Source organism: Rhinolophus hipposideros (assembly GCF_964194185.1).
Source record: "Rhinolophus hipposideros genome assembly, chromosome: 16".
In the NCBI taxonomy this organism is placed as follows: domain Eukaryota; kingdom Metazoa; phylum Chordata; class Mammalia; order Chiroptera; family Rhinolophidae; genus Rhinolophus; species Rhinolophus hipposideros.
Genome location: NC_138062.1, coordinates 52,165,030 through 52,180,891, shown reverse-complemented (window position 1 = coordinate 52,180,891; position 15,862 = coordinate 52,165,030). Strand labels below are relative to the sequence as shown.

Genomic DNA, 15,862 nt, shown 5'->3' with positions numbered 1-15,862 from the left:
TTTATCATATACATTTTAAAAAATGGGACACCTTTATGGTCTGACCCTTTAAAATCCATGATTCAATAATTGTCTAGCTAAAAGTGTGTCACTATACTTGGTACAGGAATTTATCCATTGTGATGACTTTATTGCTCTCCTGATGAATTTCTGCTGCAAGGGTTAAAGTTTCTGAAATGCTATTAGGCCTTGATACAGGAAAATTATAATAAATTATCATTTAGAAAAATCTTGATAAGCATTAACACTATATGTAACTAGAAATGTAAGTAGGGAACTAGAATGTAGATAATATTGAAAAGGAGGAAACCCCACTGGGGTAGCACTTACCCCAGCATGTTGTTGGGTTAGTTCATATTCTATGAATTAACCAGGTGCCAGATTTCCTTCTTTCTGTGACTTACCTACTGCATTTCTTTGAATCTATGCTATGATACCACAGCAAGTAAGTTGCAATGTTATTTTATGGACCACTGAGAAAGAAAAAGATGCTTCCAGTCAAGCAATGGCATACAATCAATTGTAAATAAATCTAAAAGTTAGAGTACTAAAATGTTAAAGAGAAAGCCCTCATCGTAGAACCTATGATATATATAGTAAGTAAAGAGTTGTAACTAAATTGGTTAGTTTAAATAGTACAATCAGTTTATCCAGTTGTCTTTTTTAAAAAATTAACTAGCAGAAGGAAGTGACAATGAATTTAGTTTAAATGTTAGTATACAAGTAAATACACAAACAATTCCATTATCTTCCTAGTGTAGAAGACACCAAATATTTATGGATTTGTTTTATTTATGGAAGACATCCAAATATTTATGGATTTGTTCTTGGTTTGAAATAGGAATGCACTCAAGAAAGTTCTTATTTGGTTACACAGGCTACAAATTTAGAGCATTTGTTTTAAAACTCTGTCAGAATAAGACTGCATAGGACTAGGATCTTAAAATTATTTAGCATATATCTGAACATCATTCTCCAGATCTCATCTTGTCAGACACCCTTGAGCTATTCAACAAAAGTGTGGTGCTATTTTACAAAAGCCTATCATTTGGGATTTGTTGCATGCCTAATGAAAAGAGAGTTGCCATTGTTACTATTGTTGTTTTTTATTATAATTATTACTATTCTCTTCAGAATTCCTTCCAAAGAGATGGAGTAGGAATCCCTGGTGAGAAGGGCAAGTATGAATGCCGCCATTGAACCTTCCATCATCTCTGACAAACATCTCTGACTGTGCATTGCCCCACTCCCACCCCCACCTCCGAAATCTCAGGCTTGGCATTAGACCTCTTCACAAGCCAGCACTTCAGGTAGCCGACATAAGTACATCAGACTTGGCCCCAGGATGTAAAACGGTTTCACATCCCTGAGATAGGGCCGTTTTCTCCCAAAGACAGGAAAAAGATCCCTTATGGGCACCTAAATTTCACAAATGGGTGCAGAGGTGGTATGGTATGAAATGTTTGCTTAGGCAAGTGTCTTTTCTTCATTCCTTTGAAGTCTAGCTGTTGCTTTTCTTTCCCCAGATACATATAAATCTAGAAAGAGGATACATATCCCAGGATGGGCTATGGTATATAATCTGACTCTTCTCAACCCAAGAAACTACTTAGCTACCACTCTCTGCTAGCAGAGCATGTAGGTGAAAATAGAACTCAACTGCACAGATTATTGTAATTACAAATTCAAAACCTTACTTGAGCCTTTAATATTACCTAGAAATCATTGGGCTTGTGTGACTCCCAATTCCTCTCCTCTTCAAAGATATTTCATATTGTCACCCCTCTCCCCCTCTGACTGCACACCGTCAGTCTCAATGGACTCCTCCTTCCTTCTGAAGTGAGTAAAAGCTCCCTAAATCTCTCATCCCTCGTGCTGGTAGTAGGTCCTCCAGCCTGGCTCTTTCAGTCCCCAGGCTTTGAGTCACCTTAGCCCATTGAGTTTTCCCAGCTGATGCCCCAAACATCATATGACAGAGATAAGCCATCACCATTGTGCTCTGCCACCCAATCCATGAACATAAAATCCATAAGCGAGTTGTTATTTTATTCCACTAAGTTTTGAGAGGTTTATTAAACAATGCTAACACTTATTTATTAAATAATTCAGTTTTACTGGCTTAACATTAAAATAAAAACAAAAACAAAATTGCTCACTCTTTCTCATTATAACTCTCTCCCCCATGTCCTGGCTGCTCTGGCTGTCTTCTCTTACCTGATAGCTTCTTCAAGAAGAAGGTCCATCACTGTCCTCTGATTGGCTCCTCAAATATGGCCTACCTGAAACTGCTTCTGCCAAGGACACCAGTGACAGAAGCCAGTGGACACAATTCAGACTTTATTGTTCTTATTCTTTATGTTGAATTTGACTCTCTTGACCATCCTATCCTTCCGGAATTTTATTTTCCTTTGACTTCACTAACTCTACATTTCAGGCTTTTCTCCTTCCTTACTGGCTGTTCCTCAGTCTCTCCCCCAGGATCTACCATCTCCATCTAACTCTGAGGTGTTTTTTTCCTTAGGATCCTATAATATAAATGGGCCAGAGATGGCACCTCTGTATTAACCTAAAATGGTCCCCATATTATCTACTTCGTCACAGCAGGCTAGGACTATTAGCCCAAAGCCAGAAAGCACCAAACTCAAATTCTCACACATCTAATTGCTTTAAATATAGCCCCAAATAAATATTTGTTTTTGCCACTTAGAGCCTACCAACTTCATACACCCTAAGAAATTACACCCATCATCTGTTAACCATAGATAAGACAAATCTTGTAACCATAAACCACACCAATCTGCAGCTGTCCTTCGGAACTCTGCCTCAAGTCTCCCCACCTTGCTGCTGAGTGAAGTCACCTAGGTATGAAAGCTCCCCTCCTATTTTTCCCTTCCCACGCTTAAGAGTCCCTTTGTCCTATCCTCATTCTGGGTGACAGCTCCACATGTTGTCTCTGGAAGGTCTCTTGCTAGGACAGACTTCCCCTGCCATGCAACCCTATCCAAGACCACCCAAAAAAGCTTGTATGTTATCATCTTCTGTGGACCTGTCTGTTCTTTGATCGACCCTGAATTTACCAAATTTACTGGAGATTTCATTCTAAAGCTTCTCTTTTTCCCCCACTCTTGATGCATATTCATACTCATGCCATCAATTATTTGCTTGTATGCTCCTAACTCTAAATGCCTATCTAAAGTACAGCTCTCTCTCGTGTTTCCTTGAAAATATGCTCCTGATAGTGGACTGGATGTCAATCAATGTCATCATCTCTATCCTGCAAGCCAAAATCTAAGAATTGTCCCCAATGTTTCCCTCTCACACCCTCAAATTCAGCTGGGCAGATTCCCATCCATTTTACTCCCTAAATATCTTTCAGATGTGTTCTTTCACATCCATCAAGCTAAGCTCTCTTATTTCTCAACTCAGTGGTCTCTCTGTCACTAGCTGCTTTCACAGCAATCCAGTTATATCGCTCCCCAGCTCAAATTGTCTAGTTTTTCTTGAGAGCCTTTAAGTAAAGTGCAATGTCCCTTGAAACCAACATTTTCAGTATCATCCTCTACCACGTCCCATACACATCAGTCAAACTGAACTATTTGCACCTTTCTGGATGTTACCCTCTCTCTCACCTTCACACTATGTCCCCACTTCTAACTTGCCCACCCCCTCCATCTGCTGGTTTCTCTCTCACCAGTTCCTCTCCTTAACTATAAAGCCCTCTCTTATATCTCGCCATCTCCCCAAATCCTCCATAAACTGAGTTTGTCTTATTTTTATTCCTGCAGCTCCCTAAGTTTGTTTCTATCATGGAATTTGTCATACTATGTTGCAACTTATTTATTTGCACAGACCTACAACTACACTGTGATCACTGGAAGGTGGTGACTCCTTTTTTCACCTCTTCAACCTTAGAGTATAGAATAACATCTGGCATATCATAAGATACTGAAAAAAGTTTTGTTGGACGATTAAAGTACAAAAAGTAAGGTAGGATTTCATAAATTAACGAACATCACAAATCAAGCCCGGTTGTTCATCTCAAACATTTAAAAAATGTCTTTGGCATTTTAGCTATGCTGGATTATTACTATTTTTATACTGCACAAAATGCTGGTATCCACGTGTACGTTTTAGTATATGTATATATGCTTACCACTAACTCCTCTTGATGATTCTTCTCCTATTTTTAGATTTTTTATGTGTTGATTCCGCTTTCCCCATTAGGTGTAAGCTTAAATAATGGGCCATACTGTCTTTGAAAATGCATATAATGTCTAACAGATGAAATGTCTCATATTTTTTTCTACCTGCTGAATGATATACTTTTAAAAGCTGAGTAACCTGTGAGAACAAGAGGAAGACTACGGAAACAGATGCACTTTTGAAGAGCATATTATTTAACCATCTCAATTTTTGATTCTGGACTTATACTTTGAACAGTTCATAAAATATTATTTTTAAAGACTATTCAAAACAAAACAAGATATCACAAATTAACTCTCATTTTCATTTAAATAGAGTAAAGCTATATTTAGACTTACAACTAGATTTAAATGATTAACAATCAAAAATTAGCTAAGAAATGAAAAATTTATTTTTAGAAAACAATGTTGGGGAGATACTTATCAGCAATACCACTTATTGTGAGGAGTTTTGATCCACAAAAGAAGACTATACAGCCTATATATGTATTTACATGATAGAATGTTATGTCTCCAAAAGAATCCATGTTCTCTTATATATATATATATATATATATATGATAAAATATATATTTACATATATACATATATGTAATATATACATATTTTGTGCTGAAATTTTAAAAATAATATAATTAGATAAAGAATTGATCTGTAAGACACCCACAACTTCTTAAAAGAATGAATCAAATGTCATTATGCAGTTATTATAGCTGTAGGAAAGAGAATGTGCCAGTATTAATGGGAAACTCAATAGTATTGCTTCTTTTTTTCTAACACTGAGGGGGAGACAAACAATTTCTATGACCATTACATTTTTCTGAAGATCCACAAAGGTTATTTTTGTCCACGTATGTCTGTAATGCATGCTTGTTCATGGCATAAAGTCATAGGTATTCAGAGCTCAAAGAGGGCTTTAGATTTGCTAGTCAAAACATTTCACTTTTCAAACAAAGAAAGTGAAGACTAAAAAAATGAAGTGCCTTGTGCAAAGCCACACTATTAATTTGGGATAAAACCTGACTGCAATCCAGGTGTTCTGACAAGTGTCCCTTATACAACTATGTATGTGATTGTAAAACTGTATACATGCGAATAGCATATATGTGTGTGTGTATTTTAAACATGGAAAATTTACTTTAAAAAAGAACTGCACATTCTCTCTGGAAATCAGTCACCCCTTTATATTTAATGATCTCATCATTACTACATCAAAAGGAAAGATATAAAGTTTTGCTTAAGTAGCTTAGCACTTGTTAGAAGAAAGCAATGAAATGTTGACAGTGCTTGAGGACCTCAGAATTATCATTGAATTGCCTGGGAAAATGACTCTGTGCACACAAATACTTTGGGCTTACTTTTTAAAAGTTTGCTTTAAAAAAAGCAAACAGCTTTTGTTCCATAAAAAAGTGGTATATATTTCACAATTATAAATCAATTCCTTGTTTTAAGTCCTAGATATTAATTACAATGACAAACTATTACTATCCCAAAGAAGTCAATGAAGCAATGGGCATCATAAAATATTTTTGATAACACATAGAAATGGCCATTTCCACATCTTTTAAGAATTAAGGATTTAATTTTACCATGGTAGAAACAGTGGATAAAGAAATATTACTCTTAATGAATATTTAAAAACTCTCAGAGAAAAATATGTGTCAAATAGTCTAATACGATTTTCTCTACTTTATTTACCCCCACTATTCCCATAATACATCAAGGTCACATTTCATTTGAGATCATACCAAAGCATTTTAGTAACTCTCCTCCACAAATGGTAGCTGTTATTAAAATGCAACAATAACTTTGACAAAAACAACAGACACGTGCCTCAAAGAAACAGACAACAATGCAACAACAGGCATTGTTTGGAGAGTGTTTTATTCTTCAATAATTTGTCTTAGTAATCCCAAATAATTTTAACTTTCACCTTTATAGATAAGCTGTCTTTCATAACTAATAAAGAACCATGACTGCTGGGAAAGAGCCAGTTTAATTTTGTAACACATATAACATCCAACTTAATTTCCCAAATGAGCATTGTATAAATAGTGAGTAGGAAAACTACAGGAGCAGAGGTGAACATGACTATTTCTGTTCCCAGAGGTAGCAGTCTCCCTGCTTGACTATTACTCCATAAAACAGAACAAAATTACTCTATTATGTTCTACAAAGAGTGTTGATGATTAGTCTTGAATCCTTCCTGGGAAATTTGAAGATAAAAATGTATGTATCTTCATATCTTCCTCTTTACATAGCATATTGTTGGGATTTTCAAAATAACAATTTCTTCCCCACAAAAGTACTCTTAATATTTTTTCACTCTGTGTACATCAAAAATGTATTTAAAGAAGAAATTCTGACTCCCTTTTTGAGATCTGCATGTTTTTGTATGTGGTGAGAAAGGAAATGGTGAGTTAATCAAAATCTTCATCTCAATGACATGTTGACCTTTTATTTTTAATACCCTAATAGCAGTTACTTTAATATAAAGGTTCATGTCATCAAGGAACAAGCAAATTTGTGGAAAAGAAAAAATAAAATTCATTTTGTATTTTTAATATACAAAGCTTATAGCATATGTTTTTTGAAGATTGTCATAATGGGATTCCTTTGAGAGTTGTTTTAAAGCTAATGTGTATTTGAAGTTGGTCTGTATTATAACTGTGCAAGGGATGAAAGGATAGAAAGTTATGCGGCAATGTGTATATAGTACACTAACTGTACAGATGTAGGAGTTAAAAAAAGTTTAAGAACAAAAGTTTGTTTTCTCACTGATTATCCTTTCTCGACACTTCCATCCCTCCCCTCACCCATTGCAGAATCCCATGGGCCGGCTCAGACTACTTACTGTGTTAAAATTTGGGAAAGAATATACTAGTATTCCAGAAATAGAAAAGAATGAGATAGGAACTGGATTTACTTGAGGTATTGAAAATCTATCTCTCTCATACAATGACAATCTATACAGATCCTCTATCAAATGCTAAAATTCAGCAGAAAAAGAGTGCAGGAATTTTGTCTGACTTCTAGGAGAACAGAAATTAGATTTACACATTGCTCCCAAAGGATACAGTCCTCTCCAGTTTACAGAATCAGTCCCACAGAATTGCACTCATCACCAGATACACAATGCCATGACTGCCAGTTAGTCGTTTTCCAGTGTTAAAGTATACAAGAAATACAGCCTTCATCGTGCACGCTACAGTCAAATCTCTCTCTCTCTCTCTCTCTCTCTCTCTCTCTCTCTCTCTCTCTCTCTCTCTCTCTCACACACACACACACACACACACACACACACACACACACTGACTAAAAATAAGGCAAACCATTGGGGATGGAAATCACGTTGAGGAGAAACAGGAGGACAAATTTTATTGTTTTTTTTTCTGTCTTTTTAAATCAATGGCATCACTTTTTACCCCCTCGTCGTCTTTTTATCAGTGAGTGTGGTCTTGAGAAGCGTTGATTCCACTTGGGCTTCACTCCCCAGCGCTACGCTTGCCCACGCCCACAACTACTCCTCCTAAGCAATGGGAATAAATCCTTTCCCCATTCATCGCTGACTCCTTTGTGTCCCCTACACGTTCAGGTCAACCTTGGTGCCTAGACTTCTCCCTTCCTCTCTTCAAAAAGGTGCAAGATAAAGCAGTGTTCTGTTTTGGTCTTTATTTGTTTTTATTTTTTTTATTTTTCCGAACAAAGAGAGAACCTGGGCCTCACAGCTTTTTCTCGGGGAGCCTAAGCTCCTACAGATACCCCCGCACCCCGGCACGATTTCAATACTCCTCCTAGTTCACTTCACAGAGCTGGGATTAGAATGGGCAGAAATCTTCCTGTTCCCATCAAGTTAACTTGGCTTCAGCGGGGAACCGGAGGCCAGGGAGACAGGGTGCCATCCTGGGGGCCTGCAGCGTCTCCCTAGGGCACCCAAACAGCAAGGTAGGAGCTGGGATGCCCCGGCCCGGGATTTGGGAGAGGCCGGCGCGGAGCAGGCGCCCTGGAGCAGGGTCTCGGGGGTCGCTGGAGCAGTCACGTGCTCCCCAGGCACCTCTAAAACCCCCGCGGCTCCCCACTCCCTCCTCCCCACTGCCACCTCCAGGTCTCCTCCTGCAGCCACCGCCGCCCGCGCGCAGGAGCGACCGCGCTCCGCCACGTCCCCGGGAGCCGAGGCGCCGGCAGCGGGGGCACCCCGAGGTACGGGGTTCAGCCTCTCCCCGACACCCCTTCCGAGCGGGGCTGGGCCTGCAGGGAAGGGCGAGTCCGCACTGGGCCCCGGGAGCCGCACCTCGGTCCCCGGGTGTTTTCGGGGCTCCCGAGAGGGCGGGGTGGGGAAGCCGAAAGCAGCTCGCTGGAAAAGTGGGGATCTGGGGGGCGGGCGGAACGGGCGATTGTTAGGCGTGAAGGGAAAGCGGGAAGGGACCCGGGGAATTCTTCCGTACGGGGCAGGTACTCACCCGCGTGGAGCAGGCACGGGCCGGACCCGCGGGGAGAGTGTGCGGGGTCCGCGCTGGAGCCTGGGAGGGAGGGATGCGTGGGGGGTCGGAGAGGACCAAGCGCTCCCCCTGGGCGGGACGAGCCCCGGTGCAGCCCCGGTGCAGCCCCACTGGGGATCGGCCGCCCTCGGGGTTTCGCGGGCCAGGGCTCAGCCCCAGCCCGACCCTGACCAGGCTCCGGGGCTCAGTCCACCCGGCTCCACTCGGGGCGTCCAACTGCCGCGCGGTCCCGCAGCTGGCGGGAGACCCAGAGGCAGCTGCGCCCCGGGTTTGCGCTCCTATTTGCAAGGTGGCCTCCTACCAAATGCGAGCAATAACATATGCACACACCTCGAATTCCAGAAATAGGGCATTTCTATCCCCAAGTTTACCCACCGTTAGCTCATCTGTTCAAGGAACTGAACCATCGTATTGGATCGAAGCCAAAAGACCTTGCCATAGACCATGGAAATAGCCTCAAGCGCTCTCAGCAAAATGTTGCAGCCCGAATGCAATTTTAAATTTCTGATTTCTCAAGGGAAGAGAAATTCTGCTGTTAGAACTGAGAAGAGAGGGTGGCGCGTGCCTGTGTTTGTCAGTTGAGCAGCAGAACTCTATTTATCTTTCCCATTAAATTTTGCCAGATTCTGGCTGTAAAAATAAATCATGGGAATATTTGAGAACCTGGAATCTCGCCATTGTGCTAGGATCACAGCAAAAGAGGCAATAGTTGATATTTTATCATTGGTAGAGGGGGAAAAAATTACATGTATTTTCTTCTTTTGTGTAATTGGCATCCTTTGTGAAAAGAAAGATGTGCATTTTCATTAGGCAGGAAATTATCCTAATAAAGGAAAGTTATTTAAAAGTATAAGCTCAGTCTCTTAGTATCCTTTAAGTTCCCTGCAGTTTCTCCTATTATCCTAAGATCTACTTAACATACTTCAAGTCTACTCAGATTTCATTTGTCATTGTGTTAGATATAGATCAATTTTTATTAAAAATTACAATAAGCACAGTTTGACGAATATTTTTTTTCTTTCACTTTTTACTCGGAGGATTAAAGTTTGATGTTTCAGCTTGCTAATTCAGATGGTAGGAGATAAAACTAGATACAAAAGAGAAGAACAAAATCCCATATTTAAGCTCAACAAAGCTTTGACACAGTCAATATAAAATTTCTTCTCAAATAATATTTTGTTTTAAACCATTCTCTCTTTGGTTATATTTCATAATTTCTCTAGTAATCTGAGATGAAGAAAAGTTCACATATAACATTACTTGTATTATGTATAAAATATGTTGCATAAAATTGTACAGCGTTCATTCTAACATTTGTTGAAAGACAATTATTAAACAGATTTCTATTTTCATTATAGGTTTGCTTATTGTGCTTTTCAGGAAAAAGAAAGTGAAGGGGTAAGTTTAAGGAAAGAAATCCTTTGGCCTTCTTTTGCCTTTCATTTTAAAGTGTTTCTTCTACCTTAGATTTTCAATTTAAAAAAAAAAGAAGATTTAAATCTGATTGGATAAAATTTTCCTAATGTGGATGAAAAAGGGGCCACATACTAAACCTGACAAGCTCAGGAAAGGCCAGCATGGCAGGCCCTACAAGCTCCGAGACTGAAATTAACCACATAGAAAGGCTGCATAAAATTCCTAACTAAAAGTGGTCATGGTGGGTAGTCATATCCTTGGCCTGTAGCTGCCTTGACAAAGGTCACTCTTTACCTTAACTGAGCCTGTCTATTTTCTGTTATCTCCATTAGAGTCTAACAGAGAGGACTGACTGTGTATGTGGGAAGCAATCTGAACTTCAGACTTAAAACCATGTTATTTCTATTACCACAAACTTTGCAGCAGTTCCTCTTCAAAAAATTTGGATAGTAATATTTTACACTAAATGAGTGTCATCCTACAGTTGCATGTCCCCAAACTGCACAGAGCCTTTGTAGAATTAACTATTCGATGTTTCTCTGGCCTTACCTTGGTAGTAGAAAAGGCAGTCGGTAACTAGTGGTCTACAACAGAAAAGGATTGTTTTAAGAAAGTGAGTCAAAAGAATAACTAAGCAGGATCACAGTAACAAATAGCCTGCATAGTCTAAGTGTATATAGGATCCTGGATAACTTAGATGGAGCCAAGGGGCCATCAGAACTTTTAAGTTAAGCAGGGAGGCCAGTCAAGGATGCTTTGATTAGCAGCTCACCGACTTATCCAGGGTATTTGCAGGGAGGCCATGGATTAGTAATGTGATAAATAAGATGATTCCGTAGGCCATGGGAGTCGCTTTTGTACCACTAATCCTTTCTAACTTGAGGTAATATCAATGTAAATTAGGGGTTGGGGTCTAAGAATAAATGAATCAGATCCCGAGTTTCTGAATTTATTGATCTTCAAAAGGATGTCATTAGCTTTCAGAAAGTAGTCCAATGAACATAGAATTAGTTGTGGAAGTTGTGAAAAACTTAAACTTTCAAATTTTCTCCTAGCTCAATGGTGTGTATTTGAAACTTGCTGTATATAAAACTGAATTAGTTATTTATAATGCATGTATGTACACAACAGGATTTCCTGTCTGGAAATTTATTGGATCAGGACCTATCAGTCTGAAAGATAACTGAATAACAAACTGAAGATAATAGTGTTTACTATTAATTTAAATACATAGCATTTTCATAGTTTTAACTATAGATCCCACTATGGAAATAGGTAGATACGTGTATATTGATATGGAATGAAAAAAATGTTTAAGTTACATATATATTAGGGTCTCTGTAACAATATATATTCATCAGAATTAATTATTGCTGTCCTGAGTATTCTGCAGGAAAATTTTGTTAAAAAATAAGAGTGCTTACGTTTTAAACAGGATGAAAGATTTCTTTTACCTTTTATTGATATAAGCAGTTTTGTGCTTCGTCAGGAAATACTGTCAAATCTCTAGTATACAGCAGTAAATAAGTAATACCATTGTGGTATTAATAGTATTACATTATCAATTTCCTTTGAAATGAAAACTTATTACAGGGTGTTATTACATTAGCATCTCTTCTACATTTAACTTTAAGATATAATATTTTCCTTAAACAATATGAATTTATTGAACCTTTTCAAAGCTAAAATCTGTTTTCAATTTTTAAATTAAAAATCAAACAGGTAAATGTTGTCTTTAAAATCACCAGCAGCACTGCTTGTCAGTGGCTATTTTAATTCACGATAGTCTGGCACATCTCAAAGGACTGAGGCTTGATCACGGAATGATTTTGCCAAGTCCAGCATTGTGTTCACATAGTCAACAGTACAAGTTGATAAACATTTATTGAGTGCCTACTATATACACGTAGGTCCTGAGACAGTGTTTCTACACTCGAGAAGCTTTAATTTAAACACTGCTTGAACTAAATAATATTTAGGATGCTAGATTTTTGTTTGAATTTTTCATTTGCCATGAATATTTATTTAACATCTGCTATGGTGAAGTTACTTACGGTAGATACCACGAGTAAGGGAAAGTTTCTGCTTTTCCATTGCTTATAAATAAGGTAGATGGTATGTATTATAATTGCAATGCAAAACAGACTGTGACATGTAGCACCAGACAATTATAAACAGAGCACTATAGGGGTTCAGAGGAGGAGATCCCATCCAATTGAGTAGACCAAGGAATACTTTAGGATAGGTGACTCTTAAGTTTGGCTTTGATTCAAGTAGGAAAGGAAAAAATGTTTAAGGTAAGATTATATGACCACACCATGCACCAGGGACCTTGATTAGAGAAGACTATTAATGAGTTATTGTAAATTAGGTATTGGGCAGTTCTTATCTACATTTGCCTCTTTCTTCCCTAACATTATTTCCTACATAAATTAAAAATATAAAAAGTCTGCTATTTTAACACGTTACACACCACAGAAATGATGATAGACTTAAACTTACTATAATTGATACTGGCTGATGATATTTGCACTGCGCTTGGAACCAATGAAAGACTTTACAGAACTTAGGAGAATAATAAGGTAATGAGAGCAAATTGTAAAATTTAGTTTCCCTCTCAGTGGATTCATTTATAGTTGTCATGTAATTTTTTTCAAGTTGCTAACTGATGTCCTTTTATTCCAAGCAGGATTATAATATGGATTTAGAGCTCACGGATTATTATAACCAGACACTTGCTACAGAGAACAACACTGCTGCCCCTCGGAATTCTGATTTCCCAGCCTGGGATGACTATAAAAGCAGTGTAGATGACTTGCAGTATTTTCTGATTGGACTCTATACATTTGTAAGTCTTCTTGGCTTTATGGGGAATCTGCTTATTTTAATGGCTCTCATGAGAAAGCGTAATCAGAATACCACAGTAAACTTCCTGATAGGAAATTTGGCCTTCTCTGATATCTTGGTTGTGCTGTTTTGCTCACCTTTCACACTGACCTCTGTTTTACTGGATCAGTGGATGTTTGGCAAAGTCATGTGTCATATTATGCCTTTCCTTCAATGTGTGTCAGTTCTGGTTTCAACTTTAATTTTAATATCAATTGCCGTTGTCCGGTATCATATGATTAAGCATCCAATATCTAATAACCTAACAGCAAACCATGGCTACTTCCTGATAGCTACAGTGTGGACACTAGGTTTTGCGATTTGTTCTCCACTTCCCGTGTTCCACAGTCTTGTGGAACTTCAGGAAACATTTGGCTCAGCGTTGCTGAGCAACAGGTACTTATGTGTTGAATCGTGGCCATCGGATTCATACAGAATTGCTTTTACTATATCTTTATTGCTAGTTCAGTATATTCTGCCCTTAGTTTGTCTAACTGTAAGTCATACCAGTGTCTGCAGGAGTATAAGTTGTGGATTGTCCAACCAAGAAAACAAACTAGAGGAAAATGAAATGATCAACTTAACTCTTCATCCATCCAAAAAGAGTGGGCCTCAGGTAAAACTCTCCAGCAGCCGTAAATGGAGCTATTCATTTATCAGAAAACACAGGAGAAGATACAGCAAGAAAACAGCATGCGTATTACCTGCTCCAGCAAGACCTCCTCAAGAGAATCATTTAAGAACGCTTCCAGAAAACTTCGGCTCTGTGAAAAGTCATCTCTTTTCATCCAGTAAGTTCATCCCAGGGGTTCCCACCTGCTTTGAGATGAAACCTGAAGAAAACTCAGATGTTCATGAAATGAGAGTAAATCGTTCTATCATGAGAATAAAAAAGAGATCTCGAAGTGTTTTCTATAGACTGACCGTACTTATATTAGTGTTTGCTCTTAGCTGGATGCCACTACACCTTTTCCATGTGGTAACCGATTTTAATGATAATCTTATTTCAAATAGGCATTTCAAGTTGGTGTATTGCATTTGTCATTTGTTAGGCATGATGTCCTGTTGTCTTAATCCAATCCTATATGGATTTCTTAACAATGGGATCAAAGCTGATTTAATGTCCCTTATAAACTGTCTTCGTATGTCATAAATCTCTCTGTGTGCTTACCAAAGAAAGAACAAATGCTTGGATCATCGAAAATATATTCATGATAATTGTGTCTGTATAACAAACAAATTTTGTTAATTTATGGAATTTAATTTATGTATAAGAGTTCTGGATTTGAATGTCAGTTCATAATATATGGAAGATAATTTTAATATGTTATAGTACTTTATACTTTGTATAAAATCAGTGTCAATCCAATCTGTAGTTTCATTTTAGAAAGTAGTTATATTACCTTTTATTTCATCTTGTCTTGTAAATTAATGAATTATAATTTTTAAAAAAATAAAAGTTATATCTACCAACTCAATATTTTTGTTCAAAATTATAATAAGCAAAAATATTTTTCCTGAGGAACATTTAATTTCAAATGTAATGAATATTTATTATCTATTTATCTTCATTTCTACTTCACAAGATTCATCATGTTTAGTTTGTGAAAATACAGAAAATATTTAGTATGCCCAACAAATCGTAACTAAAGGACAGATGTATGCCCAAGTCATGATTATAATTGTAAACATTAGGTACAGTTTTGTAACTCCTACAGGAAAATGCATATCTCCTATTATTGATAATTGGTCAAAGTGTCATTTTATCCCCATTGTCCTAGTAATACAAAATTAATTTACCAAATTAAAACAGATTTTAAATCTTTTCCAGACTTATACCATATTAATACTATCAAATATTGTTTTTATATACATATTTTATATTCTAAAATGTGAAGTATAAATGATATCTGTATTTCCAAGCATTAAGTAGTTTTAAAGAATACTTAAAATGTCCACAGGAAAAGAAAAAAAAAAGTCAGTTAATTTTTTTTGGCCAGGATATAGAATGCTGAATATACTTTACACTATTTCAGTACTGAGGTCTCATATGCTATCTTACCTAACTGAGGTCAATCTTTTCAAGTGGAACTTTTTGTTTGTTTTAATCAGTTCTGTAAAGAAGTGAGTCCCTGAAAATAATTGAATTTTGTCCATGTGGTTCAAATGTTCGAAATAACGTTGCTGTCTTCATCTACTTCCTGTAACTGATTTAGCCATCCCCTGTATTGATTCTTGTTCATAAGGGAAAACAACAAAACAAACTTTTTAAGTTTGCAAACAATATGTGGTTCTGGTAGTTATGTAATCCATTGAAAGTCTAAAATCTTGATGGGGGCTTTCTTTGGTCCCCTCTCCTCCCCTAGATGATATCTACATGTAGAGGAAGCTGAAAATGGCGCTGGTCCACAAGGTTCCCTCTGCTGGCTCCTGCTGAATTCCAGTTCACTACAGTCGTCACCCGGCCTGATCTCCATGTTACAGCAGCCTCTGTCTGTGCTGTATAAATGTATGGTCTGTTCTCAGCAAGGTCAGGGCCTGAAAGTCCGGCCCCAGAATCCCCCACCCCTGCTGACACTGTCAGATGTAAACTCTCTGAGTCCTAGCTATATCTTCCATTTTGTTTTGTGCCTAGGCTATCTGTTCTGTGGGGTGTTGCCCCTGCCAAGTCTGAGGATGATTCAGGAACTTTAAACTCATCTCCAGGAACTCTGCAGGAACTTACGAAATTCTGCTCCTGGTATAGGTTACCATAAACTGAGACAGGCAACATGGGCTTACTCGGGCTTTCTCTGCCCAAACACTGGAAGCTGCCATATCTATGCTGTCATGGTCACCGCACGTTGTTGCAAAAGCACT

General features: G+C 38.0%; 1 protein-coding gene across 3 annotated transcripts; it reads left to right on the top strand.

Annotated features, from left to right (window-relative positions):
• Window positions 1-7,982: 7,982 nt before the first annotated feature.
• NPY5R (neuropeptide Y receptor Y5) lies at window positions 7,983-14,479 on the top strand. Of its 3 annotated transcripts, none has more exons than XM_081075454.1 (3): window positions 7,983-8,147; window positions 10,060-10,099; window positions 12,807-14,479. In XM_081075454.1, exon 3 carries the CDS (start codon window positions 12,816-12,818, stop codon window positions 14,154-14,156), a length of 1,341 nt encoding a protein of 446 aa, XP_080931580.1. In that variant the 5' UTR covers window positions 7,983-8,147; window positions 10,060-10,099; window positions 12,807-12,815; the 3' UTR covers window positions 14,157-14,479. The 3 variants fall into 3 exon arrangements, with proteins under 3 accessions (XP_080931580.1, XP_080931578.1, XP_080931579.1); XM_081075453.1 differs by lacking the exon at window positions 7,983-8,147 and adding an exon at window positions 8,310-8,402; XM_081075452.1 differs by lacking the exon at window positions 10,060-10,099 and having other exon boundaries at window positions 7,983-8,402; window positions 12,807-14,472.
• The last annotated feature ends 1,383 nt before the right edge of the window (window positions 14,480-15,862 follow it).

Excerpts from the sequence above, each read along its gene's own strand:
- NPY5R (XM_081075452.1), top strand. The coding sequence starts at position 8,160 with ATGCCCCGGCCCGGGATTTGGGAGAGGCCGGCGCGGAGCAGGCGCCCT. Across the intron at positions 8,403-12,806 it reads GGCAGCGGGGGCACCCCGAG|GATTATAATATGGATTTAGA; the intron begins GTACGGGGTTCA and ends TATTCCAAGCAG.